Genomic DNA, 15,170 nt, shown 5'->3' on the forward strand with positions numbered 1-15,170 from the left:
GGGTAGGATTTAATAAGCTTTGCTTCTTCCTACTCCTTTTGGACATGTGGAACTGTGAACTGATTATGTGATGCATTCAATTGTAATCTGATGCATGTGCAAATGAAATAAAACCATTACCATTGCTATCACACACCCACTACACACACTGTAATGTCAATAAGTGTCAAATTTAAACAAACACACACACACACACACACACACACACTTTCAAGGCATCTTTGATTGTTGACGCTACTCGTTAAACACAATTTGCTTTAGTGCAAGGAAACCGACAGTTAAGAAATCCTACCCCCCGACCCCATCAGCAGGCGGGTGTTGCTGACTGGCTCCGTTCCTAAACTCAACAACATACAGTACATTATTGATATGTAAACACTGGCGGCTCCAGGGTCTGCTGTATGTACAGCGTTCTCTCCTAGTGGAAAAAAACAGTTAAGAGACACAATAAGAGCATAGTGGATAGCATGGCAATATTTAACCCCACTAAAAGTGCTCCTCGTGTGTCAGATTGCAAGGCCCCCCCCTTTAGGTCACCGCATACATTTTTAACAGCGGTGTGTTCACTTCCCATGACCAAAATGTTATGCCAATAAATAAAATGTGTATTAGAATGGTGGTAGAGGTCATGGTGCAAACTTATCTTAGGGGTGTGTCAGGGAGGTGGGCGTACCATTCAATGGAGAACCTCCTTTCCACATTGTTATAGACGCCGCCATTCCACACACCCTGACCCACCCTTGCCATTCAGTTCACTCACTTTCCCAAGATCATATTACGCCTGACAACCAGCTCAGGTGTTGGAAAAACAAAACGAGGCACTAATCCTTCTTCCGTCTTTAAGATGGGAGTTGAGACGTGTCAGTTGTATTCATGTTATATATGTTATATATATCATGTTGTTATATAACGAGAATAACTACCCTATATTTACATTGCAAAACATGTCTAATTCAAATCTTTCTAAACAAATGCATCTATAGGAGGAACCCATATAGAGCTTATTTACATGCCATCCATCCTCAAAGCAGGTTTATGTTGGTTTTGGAAGGTGGATTTAAAGCTGCTAAAGCGCCCTCTGGTGGATGTTTCAAGCAAATCAATTCATCCCAAGATAGCATGCAGATAGTGAAATATTTATTTTTCATCTTGTGTTATGAAGCAGTCCCACTTATTACAAAGAAGACGACATGTGAGAATGTTGGATCTGGGTGTTCAGTTTCGCTACTCTGTCATCATGTCGGCCCCCTCGCCTCCTGTGGCATCAGAGAGGCTGAGTTCCTCCAGCATGTCAGTCAAGGAGATACGTGGTGCTCCGTCGTCATCTGTGTCACTCTCCACTGGAATCTTTGAGGCATCTGAAAATTAAAAAAAAAAAGAAAAAAACAGTGCATTCAGTGGCCAATTTTCCGACCATTTTAGAGGATTTTCACTCATCTTTGGTCTAATAGTTAAAATATTTTCTAACTTTTCCCATTATTTAGTAATCAACATATGTATTTTAAAGCCTAAATATCTGGTATAAGTAGGGATCGCTCTTTTAACACAATACTACTACAGAGACTGAGAAGAAATGTAAGCTCATGGAGTTGCTGCATGGCCTGTGAGTTTGAATTGAATTTACCAGCTCAATGGGGAGTCTGAGTCTTATACTGAAAGATATAGCCAACCCATTAGTCGGCATCCCAGTGAGAGTGGACATTGTAAGTGTACTTTTTCATTCTGTTTTAATTTACCAACGCTTTGTGTTTCGCTATAACTGGATCTACCGAGCACCAAGCAGTATTATTCTCTGCCTCGGGGGAGTAAAAGTAAAGTTGTTGTCGGTTCTCATGAAGTTCACCATGATTAGTGGTGCTCTCTATGCTGCTGCTGTTGATGGAAGCAGCGTTTGTTGCTATGGGCTGTGTGAAATCAATGAGGCCAAAAAGGAAGCTCTGGTAATGCGGAAAATGACCAAACTATTGGAAGTAATACATGCTGTCATGAATGTACCTGCTACTGCGGAATGTATAGAGAACATTGATGGAGGCTTTTGGATGTGCTTTAATAGAGGGCTGGCAAAATAGGTGCTTCCTGTTTAGTTTGTTTTTCGTGAGAACGCACAGACAAAAAGCTACTCACCTCGGTAGATGTTAACATTCTTTCTCAGAGCCTCATCTTCCTCCAGGTCTTCCAGGAAGTCCTGGTATTGTCTGTGGGCAAAAAAAGCCAGCCAAAGGATATTTATTTTCCACAAAGTTATAATAATAGTCGGTGAAATTATAAAAGATTTTGCTATTGTTCTGCCAGTCAATAGAAGCCTGTAATATTGTGTTGTATTTGAAATGACAAAAGTAGCCACGTATACATGGACCCAAATATTCCAATTCCATTCGGGTTATTTGCTCAAACGGAAAGAATCTAACCTTTGTATACACCTCAAAGTGCCAATCTGACTGAATATATAATCAAATTCACAGGGGTGGAATATTACTTTCCCCAATCCGATTGAGGTATCTTGTAACCGCTCAATCGGAATGCTGTCAGGGTGCGTTCTTCTTCTTCTGTTATTTATTGGCGGTTGGCAAGCAGCTTTCGTGTGCATTACCGCCATCTGTGGAACAGAATCTAAACCCTTCTATATGCCATTCACAAGTCCAGTTTTATTAAAAAAAGAAAATAATTATTCTTAATTTAAAAAATATTAGCAAGATTGAACTTTATCTTTTCTTGTTCCCGGGTGCGTTCTTTCAGCGAATGCTGAGATATGACGTACGAGATGTTCTTCGATTTAAAAAAAAAAAATGGGCGCGCAATCTGCACTGGACTGCTGCGGAAAGTTTGTTTTTGATTCAAACTAAATTTCAAGACTGGACGAAGGAAAAACTGGCAATACGGAGTTATTCCAACAAGTGAAAGAAAAACTCGAGGAAGTCGGTATCACGTGATGTTGGTGTTTACGCTTTACTGCGCATGCCCCATTGACTATTCTGGTTGATTATAGCGGCGCATGTAGACACGTGATTGGAATATTCCTTTCCATGTATACCATTGCTTTCGGAAAGGTCATTCGGAAAGAGAAAAACTCCTCATGTAAACGTGGCTAATGCCGCTTCATTCAAAATGATTGATACCTCTCATCATCTGTGTCCATGCCATCCCGGTCTCTGGCCATCTCCTGCAGTTTCCAGTTCCTGCGCCTCACTCTACGGCTGCGGTCATAGCTCTTCTTGATGAGCACCTTAGGAAAACACAAGGAACAGTTCCTTTTAGTTGAAACATGCAAGTTAGCGATTCGCCACTAGTGGTCAGTATTGAGTCATTGAGGACAAGTCTTACCACATCAGGTACATGATGAGGGTTCATCTTATTCAGGAACTCATCGTTTACATTGGAATTGGCAAAGTCGAACCTGTCGGCAACAGAATAGCAACCTGTAATCCTTCCTTCCAATTGGCTACATGTGCGCTCATGTGCTGCTATTCACCCCATGACCAGGTCCCCAATGTTGAGCAGGTGGCCCATGAATGTGCGGCAGTGGTATTGCTGACTGGTGTCCATCTCCGATGTTTTTTGGACCCACACCTCCGCCAGGGTGTGCTGCAACACATTTGGGACAATAATTAGAGGTTTGGTTTTGGTTACTTGGCACATAATATGAATTTTATTTTATGATAGCAACTGGCCCACACAGCCATGTTTACATGAGTTTTTCTCTTTCCGAATGGAATCTTTCCGAAAGCAATGGTATATATGGAAAGGAATATTCCAATCGCGATTATTGCGGCGCTATAATCAACCAGAATAGTAAATGGGGCATGCGCAGTAAAGAGTAAACATCAACATCACGTGATACCGACTTCCTCAAGTTTTTCTTTCACTTGTTGGAATAACTCCGTATTGCCAGTTTTTCGTTCGTCCAGTCTTGAAATTTAGTTTGAATCATAAACAAACTTTCCGCAGCAGTCCAGTGCCGATTGCTCGCCTCCATTTTTTAAAAATCAAAGAACGTCTCGAGCTGCGTGTTACGTCATATCTCAGCATTCGCTGAAAGAACGCACCCGGGAACAGGAAAAGGATCAATTTCAATTAATAAGTTCAATCTTGCTAATATTTTATAATTGAGCTCGGCACATGTTTTATGTAGATATGTATTTTCTATTTTAATAAAACTGGACTTGTGAATGGCGTATAGAAGTCTTATAACTTTCCGTTTGAGCGGGTACAAGATACCTCAATCGGATTGGGGAAAGGAATATTCCACCCCTGTGAATCCGATTATATATTCATTCGGATTGGCATTTTTCTTTCGGAATGAGGTGTATACAAAGGTTACATTCTTTCCGTTTGAGCAAATAACCCAAATGGAATTGGAATATTTGGGTCCATGTAAATGTGGCTAGTGTCTGCTACGAACAATTCTCAGAAATTCACTTTTAGTGCAAATTCTAATACTAAATATCAAGAGTGTTCACAACTGCACTACTGTTGGACTTTTTTTACTCCATTGTTTTGTGAGAGGAACATCCATAATGATGAAGCATGTGTCTCTACAAACCCATTCCCTGTGCCATCAATACGCTAACGTTTCTGTCATGTCGGCTGCAATCACACATGCAGCTTCATAAATAACCTAATGGCTCAGTATTGATTTTTTTCCCTCCCCACCATGCAATCTGTTCACCAGCCACGCATGAACACCCACTCTCACCTTATTGGACCTCATGCCGGCTCCAGCAGCCAGCTTCTGATCTCTGATGATGTCAATATCCATAACAATAAACTCCTCCAGTTGCCGTGGGTTACAGAGGCTGTTGAAAGGATGGCGCCAGTATGTGTTCCCATCCACCTCGGCAACTGGGAGTCAGAAATCATTTATTATATAATAAGTACAATCATGTGTCATGGTGCAAAACCAACAAAGCAGTGATTGTGGCTTCCTTTCATTTCCATGACGCACTTTCAGTTAAAGCAAAAACACCAACATTTTTTAAAGCCATCGTTAATTACCATAAAAACATGAGCCTTGAGGCCATCTTGTTGTAAGCTAAAAAAAAAAAGTTGTGGAACAAAAATAGCCTGATCTTTGAAGAGTAGCTAAAAGTGCAAGCAGCTTCCAAAATGTCACAACTCTGCTGAGGAACACACCAGCGGGGGAAAAAAAAAAAGAAAAAGAGGAAAGCGCATCACTACTAATTGCCACTATACTCCCATTGATTAAGCAGCTCTAGCCGTGAGCTGACTTGTGCTAATGAGCCACGACAGCTTGCATAACAAATGTGTGTGTGTTTTTTTTGAATGCCTCCTCGCATGCGGCGACATGCTGTGTCGTGACTGGAAGCACATGGAAGATAGTGGCGCCGTGGATTTGTTTTGCGAACACATGGCCAGCAGACTGATTTCATCTTAGTGTAGACTTTTACAAAGAACGGCTTCTATTAAAGAGCCTCTATTATGGACACTTTTTCATTTTTAATGATGACTTAAGATTAATATGTGTCCCCAGAGTCTGTTTATAACCACTAAACATGGGGAGAAAAAAAAACATCTGCCTCACTGGTTGGCTCCACTGAGAGAAGATGGTCGTTTTTAGTATAATAATCGGTTAATTGGTTCCAAACCCAACTTTCCGTGATGTAGGTTCCTTCATAATGAAATATTTTTGCAGCTATGACATAGAAACCTGTTTATGATCTTCTAAACATGAAATAAACAGCTATCTATTCACATTTATATTATTCGTATTATCCAATATCGTGTAGTTGTTTCTCGTTTATCGCGGCTAATTGGTTCCAGATCATTAAGTCAATTTCTGTGAAGTAGGGTTCAATATTAATACATTGGATGTTTTCATAGTTACAACATAGTAAGTTTTTTGCCAATATCACAGCCCTCTAGACAAGAAATACCACCTCTATAGTCATCTTAAGTCTATTAGTTCTATAGTCTTAGCCAATATAGTAGGGATAAATAACAGAAAACACAAGCCCAGTTAACATACTATTAAGAGACTGACGAGTACTTCCTGGTGGCTACTGTCTCATCATTGTAACGTTATGGACACCCTAAAAACCAATCTACCGTCACTGTGGAGACTCCCAATGCACTTCAATTCAATTTAATAACAATCCACTCTCTACACTGCTAACGTCCTGCTAGCACTCAGCTACAGTCAACTCTCGCGAGATGATGTCAGACACATCACTTCATATCACATCCTCTGAATGCTTTATATTTGTATTTTCGATCATTTTGCTGTTTTTATGCTTTTTCTAAATAGGCCGTGTTCAACCATGAAAGAGCGATCATTTAATAATTACCGTAAATTCCGGACGATAAGCCGCTACTTTTTTTCCCAAACTTTCAACCCTTCGGCTTATTCAGTGATGCGGCCAATTTATGTAATTTTTCTAACGGCCGCCAGGGGCTCTCGATTAAGACCGGTGGAATATATGCGTAGAGGAAGACTGCAACTTCTTGTCTTGTGCATAAATTAAATTAGCGTGAACATACCCTCCATCATGGAAAATGCAAAAAGTGAAGAAAGTTGAGATAGATATGTTTACATGTTTTAATGTGGGCACATGCGGCTTATATACAGGTGCGGCTTGTGTATGAACAAAATCGTTTTTTCTCAAAATGTAGTAGGTGAGGCTTATATCAGGTGCGCGCTATAGTCCGGAAAGTACGATAATTATTGACAAAACGGCGATAGAGTGAAGGTGCGATGTTTGAGCCGCAGTGCAGCAAGGGGCTATAGCCTGTGTATGCAAAATGCACAATAACGCTTCTTGGAGCTACATGCTGTCAAAAGACTGGACAAACAATACTCATTAGCATTAAAGCTACACACACACACACACACACACCAAAAAGCTGGACGTAAAGACACTCACTCTGCAAGGTGTTTGGGTCAATGAGATGGATGGTGCTGGTGACACGGACGCATACGCACACTTGACCCAGGTTCCCCAGGCTCTGGGCCAGCCTTGGTGAAAGGCACACTACGTTGTCCTGACAACAGCAGACAACCAAGGGTCAAAATGACTTAGTAGATATAAGTAAATAGATCAGCATTTCATCACACCTAATTTTTTTAATCTCATAATGGCAGCATGCGTTTTAAAAATACCGATTAACTTACATGTCAGTCGGTGTGAAAACTTGATTACATGTACTGCAATTTACATTTGAAGCAAAAAGCTGGTGTCAGTGCGTACCTTGCAAACAGGTACTATCTCCACAGAGAAAGTGCTCTTGTAGTTGTACGTGTTTGAGTGGATGTCATGAGAGATAAGACGCTGGGACGTCTTTGATCTAAAAAGGAGGGAAACAAACATTCAGTATATCAGAGACAATATACACACACACAGGATGGGAAAGTCTGATAGCAAGTTATGCGGCAATCAGGGAGTAAGTTTCCGTGCACAAAATTAGTCAAATTACTGAAAAAAAAAAAATCTCAGTTTTTGACATCCCAGTTTACATGCAATGCAATTATTGGCCATGCACTGTGTGCCTTCCAAAACACTAGATGGCGCTTATGCTCCTTTCAGTGCAGTCAAATGGGTGGCTTTCTGGTTGACCTGTTAAATCACATTTAAACATGGCATCTTGGTGCAGTGTTGCTCTGTCCTCTTATTATAAGTGACTTTGAGCTTGTTTTTTTTTTTTTTTTGTGGTACAGCCACTGGGAAATTCCCATTTTGCTTGTTGTTTGGGTTTCTGTTCAGAGAGCGAGTCGCTTATTTCTCTCGCGAGATCTGGCAACAATAGCTCAGCTGTAAGTCACAGCCCAGTACATCAGGGGTAGGTGCTGTACACTTGAATATTCTTACAGATTAGAAATGCAATGGCTCTTTGTGCATATGATGATAAACGACTGCAGCTGGCAACATCCACTAATGTTAGGTTGTGCCATGTGAAGGACTTCTACGAGCAAACTATCAACTGTCTCTGTTATAAATATTATGCAAAAGCAATTCAGGTCATAGCAGTGCAATCAGAATATGTTGTACTAATTATGTTTACATACAGTTGGCTATTTCCCTCCTCAATCATGAGCGACTGGGAAACAATTAGGATCATAGCTGCAGTCAATCACCAAACATGAACAGCTAGTAGCAATGTGCACACTAGCCAAACACCATCTAATTAACATGTTTAGGGTGGACAGGTAATTATTTTTATGATTTAAAAAAGGTAGCACGCAAATACATCTGTGGCAGTCCAATTTTATTCCTGGCGAGCCGCTATAATTAAATGAGTGAACACTGAAAATAAGCCCCATGCTGACCTAATGCTGGGATCATGTGTGTTTTTTGGGCTCACCTGCAGGGTACAGTACACTGGAGGAAGTCTACCATCTTCTGAGCGTGTTGCTTGGAGCCATAGTAGAAATCGATGCCCTCTGAGATCGACAAAGCAAGAACATTACACCCGTAAGTGACAAAAACCACCATAATGTGCTCCAAAACAACAAGGACAGATTAGAGTGCATATTAAAGTGAGAGATGTTAGCCACATGGTACGCGGTAATTGATACCATCATCATGTAACTGTTATTACAATGACGCATCGCAATTACTTTCAGGCATATTTTCTAAAAAAAGCATACAACCATGAATTTCTTTGATGTTAAGGGAATTCTGGTGAAGCTTGTGTTTGAGGATCATCTGTTCCAGATAGTAGAATGTCTTTTTGTGAACCGTCTGTTGAACAAAAGGAAAGAAAACACGAGTTAAATATACTCCAAGTGCAGTTAAACAACAGTATCTTATTTGGTCAATCACAATTCATAAACAATGAATGTTTTGAAAGTTTTTAAATGACAGATTCATCATCTCCGTAGAATGCTGCAAGGGAAGTATCGGTTATTGACGCAGTAAAAAACAAATAGCACATCACATGACCTTCTGCCTGACTTGAACCACTGCCTTCCAGAAATCCTTGGCCTCCACACGGTGGCAGTCGTCACACATTTGAGGCTGGACGACGAACTCCACCACAAAGACCTGCTGGAGGATGGCACCATTCATCACCTGGAAAGGTGAAAAACCGCAACAAGTTAGACCACATGCTCAAACAGCATTGGGGGGGGGGTGTCATTTACATATGGAAGAGCAGAGGTGCTGTTGCCTCATAACAGCATGATGTTAGCTATAGAATTGGAAATTTAACACCATGGTACAACTCATTCATTCATTCATTCATTCATTTTCTACCGCTTTTTCCTCACAAGGGTCGCGGGGGTGCTGGAGCCTATCCCAGCTGTCTTCAAGCGAGAGGCGGGGTACACCCTGGACTGGTGGCCAGCCAATCACAGGGCATATATAGACAAACAACCATTCACACTTGGAGTCGCCAATTAACCTAGCATGTTTTTGGAATGTGGGAGGAAACCGGAGTAAAACCGGAGAAAACCCACGCATGCACAGGAGAACATGCAAACTCCACACAGAGATGGCCGAGGGTGGAATTGAACCCTGGTCTCCTAGCTGTGAGGTCTGCGCGCTAACCACTCATCCGCCATGCAGCCCCCATGGTACAACTCTTACAGGCAAAATAATTTGTCAATAAATGCAGTACTGTATATTAATATTTTTTTTTCATGTAAATACGACTTGTTTTCCACTTTTTAGTCATATGTCAACTTCAGTCTCACTTACGGTTGTCTTCTAAAATGACTTATTCTTATATTTGCTGTGCTAATCGTATAATTCTCTGACATTCTCATAGTATTTCTACAGTTTTCTTTTTTCTATTCAGTGTGGCCCTAATAATCCTTGGCAATTTAGAAAGCGAGCTGGCCTTTAAAGCTCTCTTAAAATGACCCTGTCCAACAGCAAAAACAAAAGGGATGTCCCTCAGGAGCGCAGAGCCTGCTTTCTCATTAAAGGTCATTTGGATGATGTGACAGCTGCTTGTGTGATTTAGACTCAAGAGTCGGATTGCAGGGAGATTAGTTGTGTTTAAGAGTTTCTATTTAAGATGTGAATGTTAAGTGTGAATCAATGATTGTTTGTGTACATGTCTACGTATGGGATAGCGTCCATCTTACCAGTGACCAAGGACAACGGAAAATGGATGGATACTAAGATTTTTGTTGCACTGCTTATGATTACACTACCTCCTTCTGGATGGTCAATTTAATCTTGATTCTTTTGGAGTGCGGCTCTGTCCAAAGGAAGCCGGCATCAATAAGACGCACCTGGGCGACGAGAGATGTAGGTGAATTCATGACACAGCAGTTGATATGTATGGACATTTTTTTTTGGTGAGCAAATATATGAATTGGGTATGTTAGTAAGAATAACCCTTACTCTGGTCATAGAGCTTTTAATTTTTTTCAAACATAGCGCAAGAAGTTCCCTGGATTCCAGAGCACACTGCATCCAAGTGGCTGGAGGCTGCAAGTACCTGTGAAGAAAATGAAGCTTTATATGCAACTCACATTGATGCCCAGAGTGGGGTATGCATACCCCTCAAAATGAAAAACTTTGAACATTGAGACTGCCCCAGCAGGTAAGCAGTACAGTGCAGAAGAAAGGTAACAGCATGAAGTTGTTCATTGTTGTGTGTGCGTTTGATAACTACGTTGTACATTGAAAGTGTTTAATCTTGAAGATTTTCCAGGATCATTTATATTGTGTGTGTGTGTGTTTTCTGTACTGTATCGTTTGTTTGTTGACTGGACGCCCTCAGTTATGCACATTTGTGAATTTATGCATTCAGTAATAATGTGTCTTCTTCTGGTGTTATGGGCACTTTGTTCAGTGGTCCTTGAACACACCATTGAGACTTATGTGTACAATTTTCTCCAACACTGCTTTTTATATATTGTCATAATGTATAATACATTTAATAATATATAAAATATGTCTTATTGTGTGGTTTATATATTTTTTTTGTGTGCAGGTGCAGGGTGTACATGACCTCCAGTCAGATGTCTGAAGAGGTATGCAACGGTGAAAGGTTTGGAAATCACTGATTCAAATGATTCATAGACAACGAACAGAAGAAAATAATACAATAGTAAAAGACATGGGACAAACCGTTCACATTGCTTGCAGAAATGCACTGTGACTTGCTTAGGAATTCCCTCAGAGATGTCCACCTGAGTGCGCAGACATGCCACGCACATGTTGGCTGGGTTCGGAGGAATCGGGACGCCACAAGTGCAGCACAAGCTGAATGGGAACATAAGAAACAACTTTACAGATCACATCCATGTCGTCACCAATTGAGTCTCGTAAAGACGTGAGATGCAAGAGGCATGATACTTTGTCATTAATAATAAGACAATAAGTCCAGCACTAATTGGGTTACACTGATACTGAAGTCCCGACCACCCATGGGGAGCGTGCCCCCTATTTGACAACCACTGTATAACAAAAATATCGAAGATAAACATAATGGATGGATGGCTAGAATGGGTAATACAAATAGTGCTAAAATAGAACAGAATACAGTGACCACAGGAAAGTGTCACAGCATAGAAGTAGAATACTGTAATACAGTAGAAAAGTATTCAGGTCAGGAAGAGAATACTGCTCTGGGGAAGATGCTATTCTTAAGTCTGTTCAAGCTCTAATTGCTCTATCTTTTGCTAGACGGTACGGGGTCCAACAGACTCTATCCTGAGTTTGCGGGGGGGGGGGGGGGGGGGGGCTAAGCTGATGTTAGAGACCTCTTTCTGCAGACCGCTAGCATAAACAGCCCAATCCAGTCCAATTTGTGAAACCTGTATTCTGAAAAATGCAAGATATGACCCCTCAGTAACTAACTTGGTCAGACAGCAGTATGGTACCTTGTGCACACAACTGACTCTTTTTAACCAATCAGGTGGAAAAGGGGACAGCAAAAAGAAGACCACGCTTAAATGTATATGAACAGAATATTGATATGATATTAATGACATCATATAATTACGACAAATTTTCAAATCACTTTATTTCACCTTCAAAATATGCGTCGTATTTTTGCCCTGTGTCCAAAAAGTGCGCATCTGCCATCTGCAAAGGTGGTGTACCGTTGCGCACGCGTGGATGTGTTTTTATACGTAGGTGACATACTTTGCGTGGAAAAGGGTGGACTCAAACTTTATACGCAGACGAGGCCCCATGTCAGTTATATACATAGACATAAGGCATTGTGTTTGACGTAATAGAACTGTAATTATACATTACAATAAATTAGTTATTACCTGATACAAGTAGATACTTACATGTTTCCTTGGCTACGTGTGGCCGCAGGCTGTATGTACTCCATTCTTGATAGAATCCCTACTGTGGACACAAACACGAAAAACATTTAAATGCGAAATAATTCACTGAAGAGTCCATTATATAGTAATTAACCTAGTAACAAAGACCAGTGCGCTGAATATTGTGATGTGTCAAAGATTTAGCATTAGCATTAAACGCTAAACAGGTTTTGTTTGGTTAGCCACATACACATTTGTAGATAATACAAAAAAAGTAGAAAGACACAGTCATAAAAATAACAGACTAAATACAGTATACATACCGGTGTGACGAACATTAAATCCCTACCACACTTTTCTACCCCACGTTTTCCCCATCGAGATCCCTTCCCGAAAGGCTGAGTGACGTCACACAGTGTCTTAGGACCCAGGCGCTGCCCTGTGCTCGCCTGAGTGAAATAACCAAAACAGTATTTAAATTTAATAAAGCTATTATTAGTTTAACGTGTCAGTTAAACTATCGTTTATATTGTACTGCCTTATATAAGTACATGATGTGAAATAAATAATTTTGTGGATGAAAAGACGTATATTAGTCAGTGCTCGTCTCGACATCAAACTAAAGTAAACAACATAATGTAGTTTGAATCAGAAAGATGGCGATTGTTTTTTCTTTAAATACTATTTGCAGTTAAAGAATATTTTTAAATCAGTGGTTTACACATGCACCTGCTGACTGGCTGCGTGAGTGGTGCATTCAAAGCTTTCGGAAATAGTCTGACTCGAGAAACAATAATTTCCAGAGTAGAAATTGACTTTTATTGAAAGCTGTAGTCCATATACTAACGCTTATCAAGTGCAGAATCGCCGGGAAACGTTAAGTGAAGTTCACACTTTGAATGTAGACTCTGGTGATCACGATAGCAGCTTCAAAAGTAATCAGAAAACGGGGCGTTCGTGAATGCACCTCGGTTGTGTATTCTGGCAGCAGAGCTTGTGTACAGCCACAGCCAGTGTGGCAGCTGAGAATGTGACGACAGTCACAGACCGCTATTTTGAGGACTACGGTACAGCCGCGGAGCTGGATAAAGAATAGGCGCCTCCATAGCTCCATAGGATCCTGGCTCACGCGTCGAAGTCCGGCGCGGTGGACTTTCCTCGAACCCCCCCTTCCCAAATGGTTAGAGGACAGCCGTTGTCCGCTTTCTTCCACTGCGGGGGTGAAGGCTGAAGTGCTCGGCGTGGACACGCAGCCACCCCAAGTCGAACGTAAAACGTGTTATTAATTTGTTTACATTTTGGTATGTTCTTCTGGTTTAAATGTTTCGTCACAAACGAGCCTTTTTGAACGCACCAGCCATTGACTGAAATCATCGGCGACTCGCGCTCAACCTGCCGCCGCGACTTCCTGCGTGCAAACATAATAAATGATAGAAGATACAATGACCCTGCTGTCCCTATTAGGTCGTATCATGCGTTATTTTCTGCTAAGACCGGAGACCCTGTTCCTGCTGTGTATCAGCCTGGCCCTGTGGAGTTACTTCTTCCACACGGACGAAGTGAAGACCATCGTCAAGTCGAGCCGAGATGCGGTGAAGATGGTCAAGGGGAAAGTGGCCGAGATGATGCAGAACGAACGTTTCGGTGGCCTGGACGTCCTGGACGCCGAGTTCGCCAAGACGTGGGAGTTGAAAAGCAACAACGTAGCGGTGTACTCCATCCAAGGCCGGAGAGACCACATGGAGGACCGCTTCGAGGTGCTCGCCGACATTGTCAACAAGAGTCACCCGTCCATTTTTGGGATTTTTGATGGGCACGGAGGAGAGGTGAGTTTTTAGCAATCCCTTTATGACTGTAGTGCTGTTGTTTGTGGCAATATGCTGTAATAACAATAGTCAAAGCTTTTATGCCTGACACTCCAGATGACAGGAGTGCTGCAAAAACATTAGGAGTGCTCTGTTGTTTTGAGGAATCTGCTGCAAAAACACTAGTCAAAGATCATCTATATGATAGGAGCATCCCGTTGTGTTTTTAGGACTCTGGTGCTTGAACGCTAGTTGAAAATCTTGTATATGACAGGAGTTTTTAGGCATCTGTAATGGTTTAATTTCATTTGAACATGCATCAGATTACAATTGAATGCATCACATCATCAGTTCACAGTTCCACATGTCCAAAAGGAGTAGGAAGAAGCAAAGCTTATTAAATCCTACCCCTCCATCTGCTCCTTTTACAATCAGTAACTGTTACATTTGTTCACTTCCTGCTTTCTGTACTGAAGTACTAGGTGATAGGACCATACAATGACATAATGGGTACCATAGTAACTGTCTGCCACCCTCTGCCATCTCTGTGTGGAGTTTGCATGTTCTCCCCGTGCATGCGTGGGTTTTCTCCGGGTACTCCGGTTTCCTCCAAAATTCCATAAAAACATGCTAGGTTAATTAGCGACTCCAAATTGTCCATAGGTATGAATGTGAGTGTGAATGGTTGTTTGTCTATATGTGCCCTGTGATTGGCTGGCGACCAGTCCAGGGTGTACCCCGCCTCTCGCCCAAAGACAGCTGGGATAGGCTCCAGCACCCCCGCGACCCTCGTGGGGAAAAGCGGTAGAAAATGAATGAATGAAAGTAACTGTCTGTGATCCTCTATATCAGTTCACAGACCACATATTGGAGAGACCATTTTGAAAGGACCTCCTTTAATCCATCCATCTATTCAGCCATCAATTTTCCTCCGCTTATCCGGATTGAGGGGGCAGCAGTCTCAGTATGGAATCCCAGACTTTCCGGTCCCCGGCCACCTCCTCCATCTCCACCAGGAGGACACCAAGGCGTTCCTAGGCCAGTTGTGAGACATAATTCCTCCAGCATGTCCTAGGTCTGCCCCGGGGCCTTTTCCTGGGTGGGCATGCCTGGAACACCTCACCAGGGAGGCATCCGGACTAGATGCCCAAACCACCTCAACTGGCTCCTCTCGATAT

General features: G+C 41.7%; 2 protein-coding genes across 2 annotated transcripts in view; one reads left to right on the plus strand and one right to left on the minus strand.

Annotated features, from left to right (window-relative positions):
- Positions 1-1,115: 1,115 nt before the first annotated feature.
- Positions 1,116-12,592, minus strand: nmd3 (NMD3 ribosome export adaptor). The gene is made up of 16 exons (XM_058079666.2): positions 12,511-12,592; positions 12,209-12,269; positions 11,037-11,171; positions 10,305-10,401; positions 10,112-10,192; positions 8,895-9,023; positions 8,603-8,693; positions 8,314-8,392; positions 7,203-7,299; positions 6,879-6,996; positions 4,694-4,839; positions 3,470-3,582; positions 3,322-3,394; positions 3,117-3,223; positions 2,125-2,195; positions 1,116-1,358 (listed from the first exon to the last, which is right to left on the minus strand). Exons 2-16 carry the CDS (start codon positions 12,250-12,252, stop codon positions 1,225-1,227), a joined length of 1,515 nt encoding a protein of 504 aa, XP_057935649.2. The 5' UTR covers positions 12,253-12,269; positions 12,511-12,592; the 3' UTR covers positions 1,116-1,224.
- Positions 12,593-13,149: 557 nt separating this feature from the next.
- ppm1lb (protein phosphatase, Mg2+/Mn2+ dependent, 1Lb) overlaps positions 13,150-15,170 on the plus strand; it is a 39,707-nt gene continuing 37,686 nt past the window's right edge. The window contains exon 1 of the mRNA XM_058079667.2: positions 13,150-14,013. Coding sequence (XP_057935650.2) covers positions 13,615-14,013 — 399 coding nt within the window. The 5' untranslated portion in view covers positions 13,150-13,614. The remainder of the gene's footprint in view (positions 14,014-15,170) is intronic.

The sequence above is a fragment of the Doryrhamphus excisus genome, linkage group LG8, assembly GCF_037039965.1.
Source record: "Doryrhamphus excisus strain RoL-2023G ecotype Guam linkage group LG8, RoL_Dexc_Guam_v1.1, whole genome shotgun sequence".
Taxonomy (NCBI): Eukaryota; Metazoa; Chordata; class Actinopteri; order Syngnathiformes; family Syngnathidae; genus Doryrhamphus; species Doryrhamphus excisus.